General features: G+C 46.4%; 1 protein-coding gene across 1 annotated transcript in view; it reads right to left on the bottom strand.

Annotated features, from left to right (window-relative positions):
- Nucleotides 1–14,221, bottom strand: part of PTH2R (parathyroid hormone 2 receptor) — a 1,094,265-nt gene that overhangs the window by 628,532 nt on the left and 451,512 nt on the right. The window contains exon 4 of the mRNA XM_069221390.1: nt 3,743–3,864. Coding sequence (XP_069077491.1) covers nt 3,743–3,864 — 122 coding nt within the window. The remainder of the gene's footprint in view (nt 1–3,742; nt 3,865–14,221) is intronic.

Here is a 14,221-nt window from a genome sequence, read left to right as displayed (position 1 = left end):
GCTCGAGCAGCTGCAGTTCATGCAGTACATAGGATTACTGTCTGGCGTGGGGAGGCAAGGACTTACCTAAACCAAATTTGGACAGAAGGGTCACTGGACTGTCGGGGACACTTGGATCCTGCTCCTGTGTTCCTGGGACCAAGATCATCAGGATGAGAGGGGACCCAGAGGACCGGTGATGCAGAAGTTTGTGCCTGCGTTAGCAGGGGGAAGATTCCGTCGACCCACAGGAGATTTCTTCTTGGCTTCCAGTGCAGGGTGAAGGCAGACAGCCCTCAGAGCATGCACCACGAGGAAACAGTCGAGAAAGCCGACAGGATGAGGCACTGAAATGTTGCTTGTAGTCTTCTTGCTACTTTGTTGCAGTTATGCAGGCGTCCTGGAGCAGTCAGCGGTCATTCCTTGGCAGAAGTTGAAGAGGGCAGTGCAGAGGAACTCTGCTGAGCTCTTGCATTCATTATCTGGTGAGATACCCACAGGAGAGACCCTAAATAGCCCACAGAGGAGGATTGGCAACAGAGAAAGGTAAGCACCTATCAGGGGGGGTCTCTGATGTTACCTGCTGGCACTGGCCAGTCAGAGCTGTCCATTGTGCCCTCACACCTCTGCATCCAAGATGGCAGAGGTCTGGGACACACTGGAGGAGCTCTGGGCACCTCCCATGGGAGGTGCGTGTCAGGGGAGTGGTCACTCCCCTTTCCTTTGTCCAGTTTCACACCAGAGCAGGGCTGGGGGGATCCCTGAACCGGTGTAGACTGGCTTAGGCAAGGAGGGCACTATCTGTGCCCTTCAAAGCATTTCCAGAGGCCAGGAGAGGCTACTCCTCCCCATCCCTTCACACCTATTTCCAAAGGGAGAGGGTGTAACACCCTCTCTCAGAGGAAATCCTTTGTTCTGCCTTCCTGGGACCAGGTTGTCTGAGGGGTGGCAGCAGCAGTAGCTGCAGAGGAGACCCCGGAATGTTAGTTTGGCAGTACCCGGGCTCTATGCTGGAGACCCGGGGATGCATGGAATTGTCCCCCCAATAGCAGAATGGTATTGGGGTGACAGTTCCATTATCCTAGACATGTTACATGGCCATGTTCAGAGTTACCATGGTGACGCTACATATAGGTATTGACCTGTATGTAGTGCATGCGTGTAATGGTGTTCCCGCACTCACAAAGTCTGGGGAAATTGCCCTGAACAATGTGGGGGCACCTTGGCTAGTGCCAGGGTGCCCTCACACTAAGTACCTTTGCACCTAACCTTCACTAAGTGAAGGTTGGACATATAGGTGACTTATAAGTTACTTAAGTGCAGTGTGAAATGGATGTGAAATAACACGGACGTTATTTCACTCAGGCTGCAGTGGCAGTCCTGTGAAAGAATTGTTTGAGCTCCCTATGGGTGGCAAAAGGAATGCTGCAGCCCATTGGGATCTCCTGGAACCCCAATACCCTTGGTACCTAGGTCCCATATACTAGGGAATTATAAGGGAGTTCCACTGTGCCAATCAGAATTGGTAAACTTAGTCACTAGCCTGCAGTGACAATTTTAAAAGCAGAGAGAGCATAAACACTGATTAGCAGAGCCTCAGTGATACAGTTAGGCACCACACAGGGAACACATATAGGCCATAAACCTATGAGCACTGGGGTCCTGGCTAGCAGGATCCCAGTGACACATATCAAACACACTGACAACATAGAGTTTCCACTATGAGCACTGGGCCCTGGCTAGCAGGATCCCGGTGAGACAGTAAAAACACCCTGACATATACTCACAAACAGGCCAAAAGTGGGGGGTAACAAGGCTAAAAAGAGGCTACCTTCCTACACTTTATTTTTAGTAACTGAGTATTGTGATTCTTATGATATAGTGCTTTATGATATAAGTGGTGTAGTAGGAGCTTTGCATGTCTCCTAGTTCAGCCTAAGCTGCTCTGCTATAGCTACCTCTATCAGCCTAAGCTGCTAGAACACTACTAATCTACTAATAAGGGATAACTGGACCTGGCACAAGGTGTAAGTACCATCAAGTACCAACTATAAGCCAGGCCAGCCTCCTACACACGTCACAGTAAAAGCATCACTTTGCTAGCCAGGCACAGCAACAAAACAGTTCCCAACATATGTGACACTGCAGTTCAATACTTTTCCAACGAAGCACACCTAAGTTGTAGCCTTCCATTGAATACAGAAACATTTGCGAACTTCCCACTAGGAATCATGATGTTTTCTTTCTGCACTTCTGTAGTTTTCAGAGACACCTCTGTCACAACTGATATAAATAGTCCATTTTTCTGAACAAATAGTAAGCATTACTTTAGAAAATGGCAGACAAATATACCAAAACAGCCGCCCAGAGTAGGTGAACAGACAGAACATAACAGTGTTTTGAAGTAGCATAGGCAAAATAACAACCGACTGTTTCAGGGTGTAGATGATGCACAGCCTACAGGAGGGAGTCATTGGTAGTGGAAACATGTCACTTCACTGGTATTTTTCTGTTTTGCAGCCAGACAGCATATAGCAAACACAGTTAACGCAGGATCGCTTTTCAAGCTGCTGTGAAAGCTAAATCGTGAAAAGTGCTATTTGCAGCATCAGACTACTGTGCATTAACAAATAAATGATCTATGGCAAACTGTTTTAAAAAAAAAATGATCAGCCACTTTCAGGCCCATATTTTTACGTTTTTAGTGCCGCATTTGCGCTGCTTTTTTGATGCAACTGCGGTGCAAACGTGCAAAATAGAATTGTATTTTGTAAGTTTGCGATGCATTTGTGTCAAAAAATGACGCAAATGTGGCACAAAAAACTGCACAGGCCCTGGAACTGGTTAGCAGTACCCAGGGCATCACCAGAGTCAGGAAACAACAGCAAAAAGTGAAAAATAGGGCCAAAAAGTCAGGGGGCCTCTGCAATCAGCCCTGTTCTCTCACACATACATTCTCGTCCACCTAATGAGGACCCTCACTAACCCTCTCCATAAACCGAAATACTAATAGGTCTACAATATTTTGTGAATGAGTATGTGGTTGATTTTTGAATGTTAACAAGCACCAAATATTAGTCTGTGATAGATCATATTTGAGTTTACAGAACAGTGGTAATTCTGCCATATTGTGAGCATTTTTGACGCAGTGGTGGTTAGTTCGGTGTGATGCTTACGCTGGCATAACATTTGCAGTCATGTTATTTTCTAACAGTATCACTGCTGCTATAAGACGTTTCACCGTGAGAGGTTGATGTACTCATCTGTAGTCATCCAAGCACTCATTCACCATTAATGCGCTCATTTGTTCAACCGTTCATTAATGAGTTTACAGCAATTGCGTATCATGCGCTCACTTCTCGATGCAGTCTAATATCAGTTGAAACACTGACTTATTCTCATGCTGTGAGACCCCCTCCACCCACACAACCACATCCAAATTTACCAAGTTATGAACAATAAAGTTCACTTGTAAAATTGCGAGGCCTACTGACTTTGCGACTGTCAGTTTTTGCAGTGAACACTTTTTTGTGTGGAGTTCCATATTGCTTGTGTACATTCGGTTTATTAGTGTTAGGTAATCCAAAACCTTTTTACATAATTGTACATTTTAAACCATTTTAACCATTCCACTTCTAATCCGACTAACGTTAAAAGTGAAACTATAACATTCCTGTTAGGAGCACAGATACTTTGGCCCATATCATATCAGTCTCACTCTTCTAAGAGGCATGCAACAACACATAGAACAAATAGTATTTACTTTTCCAGCGTTGGTTTCCTCTTTCAAAAAGTGAATACAATCAGAATAGTTTGCAAATGTCCGGTTAAAGTTTTGTACATGGTCCCAGGTGCCATTCGGATTGCATCTTCTAAACGCCACTCCTGGAAAGAGACAACGAGGTACAATAACCAAGAGAAAAAATACCATTCAGTTCAATTCCTTGAACATTATAATTGTATATTCTCAACCTCTTTTGGACCACGGCACGAGAGGCACTTCTATATACATAGCATGCACATTCGCATACCCAGACTGTCACATCATAAATTTGAAAGAGAAATATTAATGTTTTCAATAAATATGCACAACGGACTTTCCATATATTGCAACTCAAAAATGTAAAATAGCAACCTTGGCAAATTGTTCTCCAAGGTCACTTTATATGTAACTAACTATGGTGTCAATTCCTTGACGTCAAGCACAATTCACGTACCCCAGTAAAATTTTGGGCATGGCACGCATTAATGTAGCTAATTATTTGAATTTGAAAACATGCACTTCATAAACAGATATTCTCTCAGTAGAATTTAATGTTGCACCGAACAAACAGGAAGTACTGTTTTCCTACATTGTATATTGTAACCGAAAATCATTTTTGAGTTCTTGAAGGTTTTCACCTTGCTCAGGCCTTTGATAAAAGTAACAAGTAGTAGATCTAGATATCAACTGTAGGAGGCTGGCTTGGCTTATAGTGGGTACCTGATGGTACTTACACCTTGTGCCAGGCCCAGTTATCCTTTATTAATTGATTAGTAGTGTTCTAGCAGCTTAGGCTGATAGAGGTAGCTATAGCAGAGCAGCTTAGGCTGAACTAGGAGAGATGAAAAGCTCCTACTATACCACTTATATAGGTACTATTCAATAAGAAACACAATACTCAGAGTTACTAAAAATAAAGGTACTTTATTTTAGTGGCAATGTGCCAAATAAATCTCAGAGGATATACTCCCTTAGGAGGTAAGTAAAATACATGAAATATACACATAAACCAAAATCAGGTAAGTAAAACAGTCAGAAAGTAGTGCAAACACTGTAGAATACAATAGGATGCAATAGGCCTAGGGGCAAAATAAAACCATATACTAAGAAAGTGGAATCCGAACCATGAATGGACCCCTAGGCTAGTGTAGTGTGTAGAGGGTCGCTGGGAGTGTAAGAAAACACTAAGGGTGTCCAAGATACCCCACCCCAAGACCATGGAAAGTATGAGTAAAGTACTACTATTGCCCCAGAAACACACTAAGGGCCTGATTCTAACTTTGGAGGACGGTGTTAAACCGTCCCAAAAGTGGCGGATATACCACCTACCGTATTACGAGTTCCATAGGATATAATGGACTCGTAATACGGTAGGTGGTATATCCGCCACTTTTGGGACGGTTTAACACCGTCCTCCAAAGTTAGAATCAGGCCCTAAATTTGTGATAGAGGATTTTGCAAAGACCACAACAGACTGCAAAGCACTCAAGACAGATTCCTGGACCTAAGGGCCTGCAAAGGAAGGGGACCAAGTCCAGGGGTCGTGAAAGTGTCCGGGGAGGGCAGGAGCCCACTAAACCCCGGATGAAGGTGCAAAATGGCTGCCTCCAGATGGAAGAAGCTGAAGATTCTGCAACAACGAAAGGTGCTAGGAACTTCTCCTATGTGTAGAAGATGTCCCATGGAGTGCTGGAGGAAGAAGAGTTGGTTTTTTTTGCAACATACTGCAAACAAGCTTTGCTAGATGCAAGAGTTGTGGTTGAAGAAAAAGGGTTCTGCCTGGGCCCAGAAAGGACCAGGATGTCGCCACTTGGGAAAGGAGACAGAGGCGGCCCTCAGCAAAGTAGAGAGCCCATGAAAAAGAAGGTAGCACCCACAGAAGTCCTTGAACATGGGTTCAAGAAGACTGAGCATGGTGGTCATCTCAATACTACAAAAGAGGGTGCCACTAAGCCAGAGGTCAACTCAGGGAGTTGAGCAATGCAGGACGGAGTGCTGGGGACCTTGGCTTAGCTGTGCATGAAGGATTCCTTAGAAAGGTGCACAGAAGCCCTAGCAGCTGCAGTTCATGTGGTGCACAGGATTACTGTCTGGAGAGAGGAGGCAAGGACTTACCTCCTCCAAATTTGGACAGTTGGACCACTGGACAGTCTGAGATTACTTTGGTCCACCACCTGTGTTCCAGGGGCCATGCTCGTTAGGATGAAAGGGGTCCCAGAGTACCGGTGACGCTGAAGTTTGGTGCCTGCTGGAGCAGGGGGAATATTAACCCACAGGAGATTTCTTCTTGGCTTCTAGTGCAGGATGAAGGCAGGTAGCCCCCAAAGCATGCACCACCTGGAAACAGTTGAGAAAGATTGCAGGATTAGGCGCTACAATGTCGCTGGTAGTCTTCTTGCCAGTCTGTTGCAGTTTTGCAGGCGTCCTGGAGCAGTCAGCGGTCCATCCTTGGCAGACGTCAAAGAGAGAGGTGCAGAGGAGGATTGGCCACCTAGTCAGGTAAGCACCTATCAGGAGGGGTCTCTGACATCAACTGCTGGCACAGGCCACTCAGAGGCCTCCAGAGTGCCCTCACACCTCTGGATTCAAGATGGCAGAGGTCTGGGACACACTGGAGGAGCTCCGGGCAACACCCCTCAGGTGGTGATAGACAGGGGAGTGACTTCCTTTGTCCAGTTTCGTGCCAGAGCAGGGACTGGGGTTTCCCTGAGCCGGTGTAGATTGGCTTACGCAAGGAGGGCACCATCTGTGCCCTTCAAAGCATTTCCAGAGGCTGGGGAGGCTACTCCTCCCCAGCCCTTAACACCTATTTCCAAAGGGAGAGGGTGTAACACCCTCTCTCAGAGGAATTTCTTTGTTCTGCCTTCCTCGGACTGGGCTGCCCAGACCCCAGGAGGGCAGAACCCTGTCTGCGGGTTGGCAGCAGCGGTAGCTGCAGAGAAAACCACAGAGTTGGTTTGGCATAGTGGAGGCCCGGGGATGCATGGGATTGGCACCCCAATACCAGATTTGGTATGGGGGAACAATTCCATGATCTTAGACATGTTACATGGCCATATTCGAAGTTACCATTCTGAAGCTACATATAGGTATTGACCTGTATGTAGTGCACATGTGTAATGGTGTTCCCACACTCACAAAGTCCGGGGAAATGCCCCTGAACTATGTGGGGGCACCTTTGCTAGTGCAAGGGTGCCCTCACACTTAGTAACTTTGCACCTAACCTTCAGCAAGTGAAGGCTAGACATATAGGTGACTTATAAGTTACTTAAGTGCAGTGAAAAATCGCTGTGAAATAACGTGTGTTATTTCACTCAGGCTGCAGTGGCAGTCCTGTGTAAGATTTGCCTGAGCTCCCAATGGGTGGCAAAAGAAATGCTGCAACCCATAGGGATCTCCTGGAACCCCAATACCCTGGGTACCTAGGTACCATATACTATGGAATTATAAGGGTGTTCCCGTGTGCCAATTAGAATTGGTAAAAATGGTCAATAACCTATAGTGAACATTTTAAAGGCAGAGAGAGCATAAGCACTGAGGTTCTGGTTAGCAGAGCCTCAGTGGCACAGTTAGTCACTACACGGGTACACACATTCAGGCCACAAACTATGAGCACTGGGGTCCTGGCTAGCAGGATCCCAGGGAGACAGACAAAAACAAACTTACATACATGTAAAAATGGGTGTATAGTGCCAGGCAAGATGGTACTTTCCTACATCAACCAATCCAGAATTCAATACATGAATGGATATTGATTCAACTCATTATATTTGTTACTATTACACCTTTCCATTTACTCATTTTCATAAATACAGCTTGATTTTTTAAACAGACTCTTTATGCATTCTCTCATCTTCATATTGCTGCTCTGTATGGCTCCAGATCTGTAGGTGGCATATTCAAAAATATAATTCACACAGTGTTTAGAAATTGGGTCTCTTGTTGGCTGAGGTATGCACCCTGTCCAAGTAGGGACCACAATCCTTGTCAGGGTATGTAGGAGGCTGGCCTGGCTTGTAGTGGGTACCTAAATTACTTACACCTTATACCAGGTCCAGTTATCCCTTATTAGTGAAATGTAGAGTGTGTCTAGAAGCCAGGCTCTCTAGGGGTAATGTGGATGAGCAGCCAAGGCCTAACTATGAGACATGCAAATCTCAGGCAATACCACTGTAGTCAACCAGTACTTACACACATAAAGGAAAATACTCAATGTTACAAAAATAAAGTTACTTGACATAAATGGAAAAATACCATAGAGACTATACTCCCTTAGGAGGTAAGTAAAACACAAATTATGTACACTAGTATGCAGAAATAGCTGTAAAAACTGTTAGAAAACAGTGCAAATAGTGAAAATCACAATAGTTAGAAATGGGCCTAAGGGGAACACAAACCATATACTAAGAAAGTAAAATGCGAAAGACGGTTTCCCACCTAGGCAAGTGTAGTGTGTAGAGGGGCGCTGGGAGTATTAGAAAACACCAAAGGCAACTAATAGAACCCACCCCAGAGCCCTTGAAAGCAGGAGGAAATCACAGTAACTTTCCTAGAACACACTAGAACATGAGAAAGAAGATATTGCAAGACCCAGACGAGACTGCAAGACACCAACGATGGATTCCTGGACCTGAAGACCTGTGGAAGAAGGAGGCCATGTCCATGAAGCACTGAAGAGTCCAAGGAGAACAGGAGACCCTGTTAACCCGGAAGAAGGTGCAAAAGAAGAACCATCGGTGAGGAACAGTCAGTATTGCACCCATGAAGACAGATGCGGGTTCCTGGTTAGTGCAGAAGATGTCCCATGCCGGATGAATGATTGCAGTCTGGTTTGCATCACTGGATTCTAGTTGGCACACGCAAAGCTGATCAGGCAGCATGCACAGGAGTCCCACATCATGGGGCAAAGAAGGTGCAAAAGGAGGCCCATGCGGCACTACACAAAGGGATCCCACGACACCGGGGAACCACTCAGGAAGCTGTGCGTCTCAGGAAAGAGTGCTGGGGTCTGGAACTGCACGGTGCAAGAATAAATTCATGGAAGGATGCCAACAAGCCTTGGCCACTGCAAAACACATTGTGCACGGGGGTACTGGCTTGTGTGGGGATGCAAGCTCTTACCTCTATGAAAATTGGACTGTTGGATGTTAGGACCATCAGGACCACTTCTGTCCACCACCTGTGATGCAGGATTCACATAGCTCGTCAGGAGAGGGGTCCCACACAACTGGTCGTCGTTGCAGAGAGGTGCCTGCTGAAGCCGGGGAGTGACTCCTTCACTCCAAGGGAGATTCCTTTGTTCATTTGCTGCAGGGCGAAGACAGGCTGTCCTCAGAGGATGCGCAACTTGCAAACTGTTGCAGTTGCTGGCAGGAGGTGAAGATACAATGTTGCAGAAGTCATCTTTGCTTCGTTGTTGCAGTTTGTAGAGTTCCTGCAGGGTTGAGATGCAGTTTCTTTGGTAGGAAGATGAAGTAAAGGATGCAGAAAATTCCTGCTGGAGTGTTGCAATCTGAATAACCCCCCAAGAGAGAGACCCTAAATAGCCCTGAAAGGGGGATTGGACAGCTAAACAGGCAAGCACCTATCAGGGGAGTGCTCTGACATCACCTGCTAGCACTCAGAGTAGACTGGATTATGCAAGCACAACACCACTTGCACCCTTCAAAGCATTTCCAGAGGCTTGGGGAGGCTACCCCTCCCAAGCCTGTAACACTTATTTCCAAAGGGACAATGTGTAACACCCCTCTCCCAAAGGAAATCCTTTGTTCTGCCTTCTTGGGCTTGAGCTGCTCAAGCAACAGGAAGGCAGAAACCTGTCTGAGAGGTGGTAGCAACTGGGGCTGCCTGGAAAACCTCAGAAGGCTGGAATGGCAATACTGGGGGTCCTCTAAGGAGCACCCAGAGTGCATGGAATCATCCAACCAATGCTTTCAAAAGTCCTGGAGGTCATGAGGGCACCACTGCTAGTTCAGGGGTGCCCTCACACACAGGTACTCTGCACCATTCCCTCAGGGCTGGAGGGCCTGCTATAGAGGTGACATATAAGTGACCTGGTGCAGTGTAAATGGCAGTCAAAGGGTTCATGCACCTTTTTCACACATGCTCCAATGGCAGTCCTGCTGAACCCATTGCATGGGCTCCCTATGAGGGGCAAAAGATATGTTGCAGCCCATAGGAATTCCCTGAAAACCCCAATGCCCTGGGTATCTAAGTACCATTTACTAGGGACTTATAAGGGGACACATGTATGCCAATTGTGGGTGAAATACTGGATCACCAGTATGCAACAACCATAATTTAAGAGAGAGAGCATAACTACTGGGGTCCTGATTAGCAGGATCCCAGTAGAAACAGTCAAACACACTGACTAACTGGCCAAAAGTGGGGGTAAGAATGCTAGAAAGAGGCCACTTTTCTACAAGGTAAGTCTCAACACAATCCAAGTTACCCTATGTTCACCCTGTGGTAGCTTGGCACAGAGCAGGCAGGCTTAACTTAGAAGGCAATGTGTAAAGTATTTGTGCAATAACTCATACAGTAACACAGTGAAACCACCACATAAATATACAACACAGGTTTAGAAAAATATATAATATTTATCTGAATAACATAAGATAAAAAACAACAAACATCCAATGTCCACAAGTTGAGACATCACCTTTTAAAGGTTTAAAAGAGTCTCAATCTATAAGAATCAGTGGTTGTATCTTTGTAACACACAGTACCTGGGATGCATTAAAAATAACGATACACAGGGCTGCACAGGAGGAGATGCATTCAAAATAAGATGCTGCGTTGGATTTTCTGGCGCCGCACAAACAATGTGTTGTTTCTTTCCATGCAGCAAGGTGATAAGTCAATTTCCAGGAGCACAGTCTTGGGCCCTCGCTGCAATGAAGGGATATTTTGACACCCAGGGACAATGCGTTGAAGATCCTGGATGCGCTGGTAGAAAGGAGCAGGTCCTGCGTTGAACCAGTAGGTGCTGCAGTGATATTTCATCTGCGAGGCACACGTTGAGTCAGATTTCCAGTTGCGAGTTTGACGCGCCATTGTTCCGGTTGGCAGTGCCGTGATTTTCCAGCAACGATGCAGGCGCTGCTTTGATTTCTGCAGGTGTTGTGTCGATGTACCAATGCAAGAGGAGTTCCTGAAACGGAGAAGTCTTTGTTGGCCCTAAGACTTCAGAAACCGGAGGAGAACTCAATCCAAGCCCTTGGAGAGGCTTTAGGAGGAAGGCAGAGACCTTCAAGCAGAGTAAGGCACACCAGGCAGGAGGGGAACAAGCAGGAAAGCAGTCCTTCAGCAAAGCAGTCCAGATAAATCCTTTGGGCAGCTTGCCAGTCTCTCTGGCAGAGTCCAAATGTAGGTCCAGAAGTGTCTGATTTGATGGCGTCAGAGACCCAAATTATATCCCCCAAAATGCCTTTGAAGAGGGGAAAGTTTTGGTTTTGAAGTGCACAAGTTCCCAATTCAGCTCAGTCCTTCCAGCTAGGATCCCTGTGGCGGGTTCTCAATCCTTAGTGTGAGGGTAGGCCACTGGCCTTCAAAGTGTAAGAGAGAGCCTCCTCCAACCTTCCTGCCCAGGGAGACTCATTCAGTATGCAGAAGAATACAGATGTGACTGAGTGTCCTGTGTTTATGCTTGGGTGGTATCCACAAGTGGAGCTGTCAACCAGCACAGGCCAGATGTGGATTGGAGACAGGGCTGTAAGGCACAGATGGCAATAAGAGTGGCATTTCTGAAATAGTAATATTAAATCAAGCTTCGCCAGTAAGTAAAATTTTCTGTTATCATTCTGGCAATACTAAACATGACAGGGCTACTCCTTCCAGATCAGAATCTACCACTTAAAAGTATATGACGGCAGTTCTAATGCTAGTCTATGAGGGGAGCAGGCCTCACAGTAGTGGAAAACAAACTTATGAGTTTTACACTACCAGAACATGTAAAATACATAAGTACACGTCCTGCCTTTTACTTACATAATACCTTGCCCAATGGGTCACAAAAAGCATTCTTTAGGGTTGACATATGTAGAACAAGCATTTGCAATGCTACAGGTCTCGCATTTGCTTGAGTTAGAGCTATTGGCATGTAAATGTATGATTGGACTTTTCTGGCCACATAAATTGGTCAACTCTGCCCCATAATTTGTCTCTCTCTCCACATAATTCCAGTGGCCCTGCATATAACTAAAGCACTTCCTCACTCTGCAACAAAAAATGAAAATATTGCTATTATTTATTATATTTATTTATATTGTTATTTTGTTCCAGCCCAACCTAGTGTTGGGGCCCAGAAATGACCTAGACAAAAAGAGCACGCTGTGCTGACCGTTTTGATGGTGGTCCCCATTGCCCTAGGACCACTACACAGAGAGTTATGGGCAAAAATGTTTTGTAAAAGGAATGCCCTGCAAAACATTATGGGGCAAGTTTCCGAGTGAAGCGAATATTGTAGTATCTTGCCTGTAACACTCAGAACAGCCCCTTGAGGACACCACAATAAAAAAAGCATTTGTAAGAAACATCGTCATGCAACCATATAGTCAGCCTTAGAGAGCATAACCACATGAAAATAGAATGATAGGACATAATGCAGTGTAACCATATAATTAGCCCCTAGAGGGTGAGGTGCACTACACATTTTCACGCCTAGCAGGCCTACTAGAATAATATTACAAACAAGGCCCTTAAAACATAAACTACTCCCAGCTGCAAAACAACAGCTTTAGCCAGGAGAAAACTTAAAAAGACACTGAGTGGGGAAAGGGGTTATTATTTCCCCCTCCCCCGACCTAGGGTGGGGACCCAGAGATGACCTAGATAGAAAGAGAGCATTGTGCTGAACATTTTGATGGTGGTCCTATTGTCATAAAACCACCACAAGGTGAGCTTTGGGCAAAAGTGTTTTGCAAAAGTAATGCCCCACAAAGCATTAAGGGGTGAGAGTTTCCGAGTGCAACGAATATTGTAGTATCCTGACTGTAATGCCTGTAACAGCCTCTAAAAGGCACCAGAATAAAGATAGCATTTGTACTCTAAATGGCCCCACAATAAAGATGGCATTTGTATAAAACGTGGTCACGTAACTATCTAGTCAGCCCCTAGAGATGGCAGAAGGCAATGCAGTGTAACCATATTTGTAGCCCCTAGAAGACATAGGCCCTCATTCTGACCCTGGCGGTCTTTGACCGCCAGGGCGGAGGACCGCGGGAGCACCGCCGACAAGCCGGCGGTGCTCCAATGGGGATTCCGACCGCAGCGGTAAAGCCGCGGTCGGACCGGCACCACTGGCGGGGTCCCGCCAGTGTACCGCGGCCCCATTGAATCCTCCGCGGCGGCGCAGCTTGCTGCACCGCCGCGGGGATTCCGACCCCCCCTACCGCCATCCAGATCCCGGCGGTCGGACCGCCGAGATCCGGATGGCGGTAGGGGGGGTCGCGGGGCCCCTGGGGGCCCCTGCAGTGCCCATGCCACTGGCATGGGCATTGCAGGGGCCCCCGTAAGAGGGCCCCTACATGTATTTCACTGTCTGCTGCGCAGACAGTGAAATACGCGACGGGTGCAACTGCACCCGTCGCACAGCTTCCACTCCGCCGGCTCGATTCCGAGCCGGCTTCATCGTGGAAGCCTCTTTCCCGCTGGGCTGGCTGGCGGTCTGAAGGAGACCGCCCGCCAGCCCAGCGGGAAAGTCAGAATTACCGCCGCGGTCTTTCGACCGCGGAACGGTAACCTGACGGCGGGACTTTGGCGGGCGGCCTCCGCCGCCCGCCAAGGTCAGAATGAGGGCCATAGTGCCATACACATTTTCAGGCCCAGCAGGCCTACTACAATGGTATTACAAACAAGGCCCTTAAACACACAAACTACTCCCAGACAAATGTTTAAAAAGACACTGAATGGTGGGAGAGGTTACTATTTTGGGGTCCCCTCTAACATAGTGTGGGTGCCCAGAAATGACCTAGACAGAAGGGGAGCGTTGTGCTGAACAGTTTGGTGGTGGTCCCCATTGTCATAAGCACACCACAGGCTGAGTAATGGGTCAAAATGTTTTGTAAAAGAAATGCCCTGCAAAGTCTTATGGGGCGAGTTTCCAGAGTGCAATGAATATTGTAGAATCGGCTCTCCTGCTGTGCGGGGAGATCTGCGTTGAGGAATTCTGTGTTTTTGTCTGTTTCAAATATGCCAGTTTTCATATTTTCAAATGCTAAACTTGTATGTAAGTGGTACTCATGTAAAGTGCTCCTCTGATCGAGTTTGCGCTATATGAAACTTTCAGACATACATTAGTGATTTTCTCTTTCTTTTTAACTCCTTTCCTGTTACGTTTTTCAAATTGTTGCAGCTTCTCCCTATTCCATTTTCCACTGTGTTGAGTACAGTTTATCGTGCCAAGAATTAATTTCCAGTAGTTACAAAGAACTATCAAGACATATTTTTAACTTCTTAATAGCCATCAGAAAACATATT

The sequence above is a fragment of the Pleurodeles waltl genome, chromosome 3_1, assembly GCF_031143425.1.
Source record: "Pleurodeles waltl isolate 20211129_DDA chromosome 3_1, aPleWal1.hap1.20221129, whole genome shotgun sequence".
Lineage (NCBI taxonomy): Eukaryota > Metazoa > Chordata > Amphibia > Caudata > Salamandridae > Pleurodeles > Pleurodeles waltl.
The sequence above is the reverse complement of the archived record's forward strand: the minus strand, read 5'-3'. Positions and strand labels throughout refer to the sequence as shown.